Raw genomic sequence first — 8868 nt, forward strand, 5'->3', positions numbered from 1 at the left:
TTGGAGCTGCCTGCCACTAGGTGGTGCTTTGTGCATTCTTCATAGCATGAAACAACTTATTCCACTGGTGACTGTTGGATATATTGGTTGTAATATTTAGCAAATTAAAATTTTATTGATAAAGTATAATGTGGGAAATCAGAACTGATATGTGTCTTCTTGCTGAGATAGGCTGATAACTGTTCAAAGAAGGAAGAGTTTATTACTGAATTTGTTAGTACCAGCTGAGCTTTAGTAATGTCTGCTTCCCTCCCTCAACCTTAGGCTATGGTGTCAGATCATTGCTTAAAGCTGCACGTAATTAGGTGCTCAGATTATTTGAGGTCTTCATATACAGAACCTCTGGGCTTGTACCTCTCAGTTCTAAGCATCGCATCTTTCATTAGGTGCTTACTTCAATACTTTATCTGAAATTGTCTTCTAGACTCTCTAAGGTCCTGAGAAAAAATGACCTTATTTACAAGGTTTCCTTTTTTACCCCTATAGGTCATAATAGAAGAAATGAAAATATTTGTTTAAAGTGTCCTTTCTTAGGGTATTTTTCCCCTTTTCTGTATGTTATTTCCATTGCCTTTAGCACTCTGTCCAGCCTACTTACCTTAATCTCTACTGTGTATATAATAAGGAATCTGCATTTTGCAGTTCCTACACTTTTGTTCTGGTGGCTTTATGGCATAATCTCAGTTTGGTTCCATTGTTTAAGGAGAGCTAAACTTATTTTCAGTAATTTAAAATCTGCATGATGTTCATATACTAAGTTGTCTCATGTTTTTAAAACAAATGTAGTTTCTTCCCCTGCAGTGGTGAAGTACTTCAAAAGCCATATATTTTAATGCTTTCTTTAACCAGTTAATATCATCGAGAAAACCAAAATATTCTTAGGATCCAAGAGGCTAGCCTAATATATTTTCATGAACCATAATTATTGATTGGGGACCATTTACACTTGGCTAAGACTCATAGGTTTATCCTTAGGATTCCCTAGTGAATCTTAGTCCCATTTATACCCTAAATCAAAAATAGTGCTTATCTCTTTGGAAAAGTTATTTTCTCTGACAGAGGCTGCAGCTTCAGGAGGGATGTGCATTGAGCCATTTGAGGGAGGTTGAGGCATTCACCTTGACAGTCATGATCAGCCCTCATATCCAAATGTCCTGAAACCTTACAGTTTCAGGACATTTAGAAGGATATTTAGAAGTCTGGTGAGTGGGGATTTGTATTATTTTTCCAGATGATTAAAATGGCAATTGTATATTTAGAATTGGCTTAATTTCATTATAAAAATGAATCAATATTAAAGACTGGCATTTACATTTTCAAATTAGGTAATAAAATAGACTTGGAGAAGGAGAGACATGTTTCCATTCAAGAAGCAGAATCGTAAGTGTTATCCCTTCTCTTCCTTCCTTCAGTCACTCTCTGTAAGAAGTCTTCCTCTTTGCACAATGTACTTTACCATTTAGTTATTACTCAAACCTCTTAATATAGATTGAGCTAGTGGATTCAGTGAAGCGAGTTTACACTGGCAATTTCTGGCTTTTGGTGACATTTAAAGTTATTTTACTTTCACTTCTCTTTCTGGTTTCAGTAAAAAGTATTAAGAGTGATGCAAAAGAAAACCGTCATGGCCAAATAGTCAGTGAGTCACAAAAACTGAAGTATTTGGGTTGCAGATTAACTTAGAATAAAAGTCTTATTTTATTCTTATTTAAAAGTTGATTCAATATATAGAAACGTCAAATGGTATATAATCTTAATTTCACTAAACCTGGGTTAATTAGTAATAAGTCACTAAAATTGCTATTGTAAAAAAAGTTCAAATGGCAGTCATGACAAAAACATGAAACATATTTTTACTTCAATTACTGATGTTACTTTTTTTTAAGGTATGCAGAATCTGTGGGAGCGAAACATTATCATACTTCAGCCAAACAGAACAAAGGAATTGAGGAACTTTTTCTTGACCTTTGTAAAAGTAGGTATATGGCTCTTTTTAAAATATTGGTAATATTTCGGAGTGATTGTTTGTTTTTAATTTATTTATTTTATTTATTTATTTTTGGCTGCATTGGGTCTTCGTTGCTGCGCGCGGGCTTTCTCTAGTTGCGTCGGGTGGGGGCTACTCTTCATTGCAGTGCACGGGCTTCTCATTGCGGTGGCTTCTCTTGTTGTGGAGCATGGGTTCTAGGTGCGCGGGCTTCAGTAGTTGTGGCTTGCGGGCTCTAGAGCACAGGATCAGTAGTTGTGGCGCACAGGCTTAGTTGCTCAGTGGCATGTGGGATCTTCTGGGACCAGGGCTCGAACCCGTGTCCCCTGCATTGGCAGGCAGAGTCTTAACCACTGCGCCACCAGGGAAGCCCCTGGGGTGATGTTTTACAGTTTCCATTTTGACCATATTGATGATTTGTCGCATCGACCAGTATTATTATTTACTTAGTATCTTTAACTCATTTTTTGAAGCTTAAATACCTTCTTTAGCCCTATTTCAAGTAGTAATCAATGGCTATGAAATCTTATGTGTAGTATTTGCTAAATACATATTAAAATATATGCATTACTATTAAAAATAAAAATGGAAGGGGAATGGACAGAATAAAACAGATTTAAGAGTTGTAACAACCTTTTGCAGTGGATGGACCTTATTTGGATCCTAATTTGACAAACTAGTGAAAAAGAACATTTGTGAAACAATTGGGACTATATGAACACTCACCGGATATTGATATTAAGAAATTATTGTAAATTTTTTTAGGCGTGGTTATTGTGTAGTGGTTATGCTTAAAAAAAGAATTATTTTTTAAAATGTTTTTATCTTTTAGAAATCATATTAAGATAATTTATGAATAAAATTATGTATCTGGGATTTGATTTAAAATAATGGTAGGGATGATTGCCAAGTATGGATGAAATTGTGTGATGGACATACAGATTTTCATTATGCTCTTCTTTCTACTTTTATATATGTTTGAGCTTTTCCATATTAAAAAAAGAGAAAGGAAAATGTTTATTATATACAATCTGAAAGTCATTTCTCATATCACCAATAGAATGTATACTATACTTAGGAAAACCCTAGTCTATAGAATAATGGATTGAAATGATTTTGTCAAATTATATTCCTTATAGTTATAGACCTCAGAATGATGGTTTTTTGCTCTAAAAAAATGTACATATATACAAACTTTGAAGTAAATTTCAGTTTTATGTAAGCCTGAAGATCATTCATAATTCTTCTAGAGTGTTAATTCTCTAAATGTGGTCCTGCAATCAGCAGCATTAGCATCACTTGAGAGTATGTTAGAAGTGCAAATTCTTGGGCCTTACCCCAAACCTACTGAATCAGAATCTCTGCAGGTGGTGCCCAGAATCTGTGTTTTAATCCCTCATTATGATTCTGATGCATACTAAAATTTGAGAACCACTGCTGTACATATCAGTCACTAGGAGATCTTGTTAAAATGCATAATTTGATAAAATGGGTCTGATGTGGGCCTGAGCTTCTCTTTACTAACAGACACCCAAGCGGTAATGACACTAGTACTCAGACCATACTTTGAGTACTGAGGTTCTAGATCAGTGGCTTATAAATGTTATATATCATATCTTTATATAAAAGAATTGAATATTCTCTATACATTTATTTTAAAAATTATAGAACATGTATAAGTACTTATGATTTTCCATATTGTAAAATATACATTAAAAAAAAAGAAATTTTGAAAGGTTAAGGAAAAATAAATTGAAGTTTTTCTAATTTTACCTCAGTGGATTATCCCGTATACCTCAATTTGGAAACCATTGTTCAAGAGCAATCTCTGGACCCAAGTTTAAGAAACCTTATTCTGTTTTAAGGACTCTCTTTTCTTTCCTCATCTTTTCAGATATGTATTTTGCAACTATTTACTCCTAGTCTGTGTCTTATATTCTCATTTTTCTTAACTGTCTCTCAAAGAGCTGAAGTTCTAAATTTTAATGAGGTCTGATTTGTCAGGTTTTCTGTATGAGTCATGTTTTTTGTCTTACATGAGAAACCTTTGGTAACTCAAAGTCATAAAGATTTTCTTCTACAGAGATTTCCTCCTGTGTTTTCTTCTAGAAATTTGTTTTACATTTAAGACTGTAATTAATTTTTTGTTAATTTTCACATATGGTGGGAAGTATAGATTGAACTTTTATTTTTTACACGTAAATGTCCAGTTCCAGTACTATCTCTTGAAAAGATTGTGCTGGACCACACAATCACCAGTATCTCACTGTCATCATTCGAGTAACTTCTACTGTATCTTTAAATCAGATAGTGTGAGTCCTCCAGCTTTGTTCTTCCTCTTTCATCTTAAACTCTTTTGTTCTTTCAAATGTTATTTGGTTAAAAGTTTACATGACTTACTGAAGAATAAATCTTGTACCCTAAATATTGCTTGTACTTGGAACAATTTGACCTTCTTTGACGTATTTCTAAGTATAATTGGAAAATCTTAAGGATGACACTTGTATACAGTCATCTGTTTAAATCAAAACCTTTTTTTCTTTGGTGATGTCACTGTGGCTGTTATACAACTGGACAAGTACGCTTGCTATTAATTTTATCTAGTTTCCTTGTTGGTTGAAAGTCAGAAATAGCTATCATGGTGGTAAACTGAAATTATAGAAACAGAAAACGCCAATTGTGGTCCTAAATAATTTCTGCTTTCTCCCTCTCTTAGGGATGATAGAAACGGCACAAGTGGATGAAAGGGCAAAAGGCAATGGCTCCAGTCAACCAGGAGCTGCAAGGCGAGGTGTACAAATTATTGATGATGAACCTCAAGCCCAGAGCGGTGGCGGAGGGTGCTGTTCTTCTGGATAACTGTTCACCCCTAAGGAATAAAATAACAAACTGTGGATCCTTGCCCTCAACACAAAGACTGCCATATTCCAAGTCACATTATTTTACCAATGGAATTAGAGAGTTAACAGTATTTTAAATTACGTTTATAACACTGCAGAGACCTTAAGTGCTAAACTTAGTGGGGTTCGTGACCAGAGAATTGGCATTTTCTACACATGTTAACAAAGCAGTTACCAATGGCCTTTTTACATATTTTTTTTCTTTAACAAGGAGTAATATGCATGTAGAAAAGACCTACTTAAAGGCTTCATTTATATTCTTTTAAATCAAATCTTTATTTAATAACTTATATATGTTGTTGGAATGGTATACATTTTTGCAGTCCTTTGTATTTTGTGGTAGTTTGAATTGTATCACTTCTAAACAGCAAACTGTTTTTCTTTTTTTTAAAATTAGCAGATACCTGAAGTACTATTTTTGCAGGGTTTGCACAGGCCCCTAACTGTCTACTACACTTTGATATAATCTATATTCATCCTGTATGCTGAGCTGATAAAATACATTGTAAATTACATATTAAATATTTTATCTGCTTTTACAAGCGCAAGGTGCAAAAATATATACAGTAGTCTCATTGATGACTGTAAAGTGAATTAACATTTGGTGATAATGTCTAAGCTTTTTGACTCTGATCATAGCTCCCCTTCACTTTTGTCTTAACTTGAAAGTGGCGTGTTTAAATTTTCTCATATACTTTACTTGAATTATTGCTGTTGTCACATTTTTTGCCTCTGTAAATCCATCTAATGATTGAGCGACAGCATTTGCCTTTTGGTTTGGGTGGGTTTTTTTTTGTTCTTTTGTGGGGGGGTTTTTTGTTTGTTTTTTGTTTTCTGGGTTTTTTGTTTGGATAAAAGAGATGACTTCTGCTCATTTTGCTTTAGAATGGTTACCTTAGAAGTATTTGAGTGGAGCATGCTGAGTTTCACTGCTGCAAGGCTTTAGTTTTCTCTTAGGCTTTATGTGAGATGGACTCATTGGTAGGAGAAGAGAGGAAGAAGTCCCAGATAGTAGCCACTCACCAAGACTCATTCATACAGCATGTTAGTGGTAGCTTCTCCTCCACAGGCAGCACTTTTAGATCCTTTGTGAGCAAGCTGTTTCTGGTCACTGCTTGCCAGAGATGAACACAGAAAGCTTTGTTTCATTTTATAAGAGCTATCCTTCTGAGTTTCTTTGAAGGGAAACATTTCATGTAATGAAGTTATAGTGAACACTGGAAAGATTTATTATAAAATTATATTCTTGTATACTTTGTAAATTAGTCTCTCATTAAGTTTTTTTTTTTTTTCTTTCTTTCTTTAAGCATAGGACTGATAGCATAGAATCAGGCACTGCTCATAGAAGGAACACAAATTGTGGAAATTAACAAATTGTTCTTGTGCTAATATATATATTTTTCCATTTCTGTCATGCTTGGAAAACTAGTAAATGTTATGTCTAAGATAAAATGGAATGGTCCCTGGATTTACTTCTTATAAGATGCAGTAGTATACAATAAAGTTGTTAGCATGAGCAATTAAAAGAATATAATGAGGTTATAGTTACTAAAGAAGTAACTTTCCCAGATGGGTTAAAGTTGAATAAATTGACACCTTGATGTTATGATATTAGAATTTTAACTTAGTATTAAGTATTCTATAAGGCCTCATTTTACCTTCCTTAATTATTGTCCTTGTCAAACTCAACACACTGCTTCTCCACTGTGTGTGTTTAGGGAGGGCGGAGTGGAAAGAGTCTTCAGGAAGATAAGCTAAAATTGTCTGTGTAGTCTCTTGGTTTCCTGTGAAGTTACTGTTTATGCAGGAGGTGGAGGGAGGCAGGGGAAATCATGAGTACAGATAAAAGAAAAAATTGTTTTTGCCCTCCTGGTTCTTTCAGTGGTAGTAAAGAAAGCCTTGTCATTTCTACTGTTGTAGATGTAGATGGGAAAGAAGCTCTTCTCCATTGGAGTGAAGTATGTTTTTAAAACTAATTAGACATGAAATTGAGCTTTATTCCAAAAAATAAAATCATAAAGCCTGATAATTGGAGAGTTGTACTCTCGATTTTTGACCCTATATTAATGATATAAAAGTCCAGATAGAAACCTCTGCTCCAGAGTTGCCAGATAATTATTGATATGGTACAACCACTCTCGGTGTTTTGTTTTATTTATTTATTTTTTCTTTACTCTTCTTTGGTTTCTGTGTACCTTTCTTTTTCTTTGCGGTACGCAGGCCTCTCACTGTTGTGGTCTCTCCCATTGCGAAGCACAGGCTCCGGACGCGCAGGCTCAGCGGCCATGGCTCACGGGCCCAGCCGCTCCGCAGCATGTGGGATCTCATGGACCGGGGCACGAACCCGCGTCCCCTGCATCGGCAGGTGGACTCTCGACCACTGCACCACCAGGGAAGCCCTCTATGTACCCTTCTTCACCTCAAGCATTTCATTCTTCTTTTTTAACCTGTAATTTAAACTAATTCAGTAGCAACAATAGATAATATGTATACCTGACCTTGCTCTGAAGCCTAGAAGGTCTTTAGATAGGAATAGGGTGAAAGGGTAATGAAAGAGGACCAATCAATTGCAGCATGTATACAAAGGAAAGATAAATGATAAACCAAGGCTGAGGAACTTTTTCTGATACTTTCTTCACCTTTCTAATACCTATCTTTTGTGTTCCTGTCCTTATAATTGTGCTATTAGGAAGAAGACACAAGTTATCGTGTTATGTATTAAAAGTAGTAGGTAGATAGAACCAATATATTTTTCAACTAGTAAGTGTATACTCTTCGTATATATAATTAAAAATTGGTTTAAGTAGTCATTAGGAAGGTATCTGAATATTTAAAGTATACAATCACTGTTTCTGTAATGATGCGTATTCTGCTTCTTGTTTTGCATTGTGATTATAGAGGAAGATTATTGTTTTTAAATATATTGCAACAATTTTGGGGTAAACAGTAATCTGAAAAGAAACAAGCATCACATTACCATATGAAATATGAGTGTTTGAATTTCTTTTCTTCTGGGGTTATCTCCTGAAAATAGCCTAAAGCTGTGGCTGTTACAGCTAAATTGAAATCTTATAAAAAATATTAGCCATATATTATTAGTGATTACTTTTTATTTGGCATTAAAATAACAGAAGAATGATATTTCATTTTTAGATTTTCAGTAAGAAAAAGTAAAATTTGAGAAATAGACAAGGAGGGTAGTAAGAAGTAGAATGAAAGGTAGATAGGAAATTCTACAACCTGACAATTTTTAAAATCATTTTAAATACTACATTACTTTTATCAGATGGTTTCTAAATAAGGCAAGTTATGCATTGTGCCAAATATTTAGAACATTAAAAAAATGAATTGTTATACTGTTTATTTCTTTTAATACATAATTTGCAATTTTCTATATTATAAATGCTACCAGGGGTCTAGATCATTGATCTTATATTATTTTCAGATAATATAACTTACATTTATAATTACCACTTATGTCTAGAAGGGTTTGACTTGTGCCTTTGACTTTTGAAATTTATCTTTTGACTTCTGTTTGCCATTATAGTTTTCAGTCTTTTTAGTGTGACAAAGAGGGAATACATAATTTGTGACCATTTAAAATGTTGAGATCTTCTAGAAAAGGGTTTAGATAGTAATGACCAGCAAGAGCCTTACAGTAATTTCTAAAGATATAGAGACTAAGTAGATCCTTAAGTATTCTTTTCTAAATTATAAAATGCATTACCTAGATTTTAATAATTAAAAGCTGGGATTCATTGAACATAACACATTTATTTGATTTTATAGTAGGCATTGATTCTAGTAAGTTGCTGTTTTGTAGTTTTTTATCAACCAAACAGAGGAATATATTTGGTGTTGTGGACTAAAATTCATGCTACACCTACGTCTGACTTGGATGGCTTTTCCCTTTTCAAAAAAACTAATTACAATTCTGAGCAAACTTTCCTAAATGTAAGTATTTTAGTATTAATCATATGT

The 8868-nt window shown here is 34.0% G+C and overlaps 1 protein-coding gene across 1 annotated transcript in view; it reads left to right on the plus strand.

Annotated features, from left to right (window-relative positions):
* Positions 1-5443, plus strand: part of RAB21 (RAB21, member RAS oncogene family) — a 28684-nt gene extending 23241 nt beyond the window's left edge. The window contains exons 5-7 of the mRNA XM_082664965.1: positions 1326-1380; positions 1887-1975; positions 4704-5443. Of these exons, the coding sequence (XP_082521091.1) occupies positions 1326-1380; positions 1887-1975; positions 4704-4846 (287 nt within the window). The 3' untranslated portion in view covers positions 4847-5443. The remainder of the gene's footprint in view (positions 1-1325; positions 1381-1886; positions 1976-4703) is intronic.
* The last annotated feature ends 3425 nt before the right edge of the window (positions 5444-8868 follow it).

The sequence above is a fragment of the Grampus griseus genome, assembly GCF_964374135.1.
Source record: "Grampus griseus genome assembly, chromosome: 11".
NCBI classification, from domain to species: Eukaryota; Metazoa; Chordata; class Mammalia; order Artiodactyla; family Delphinidae; genus Grampus; species Grampus griseus.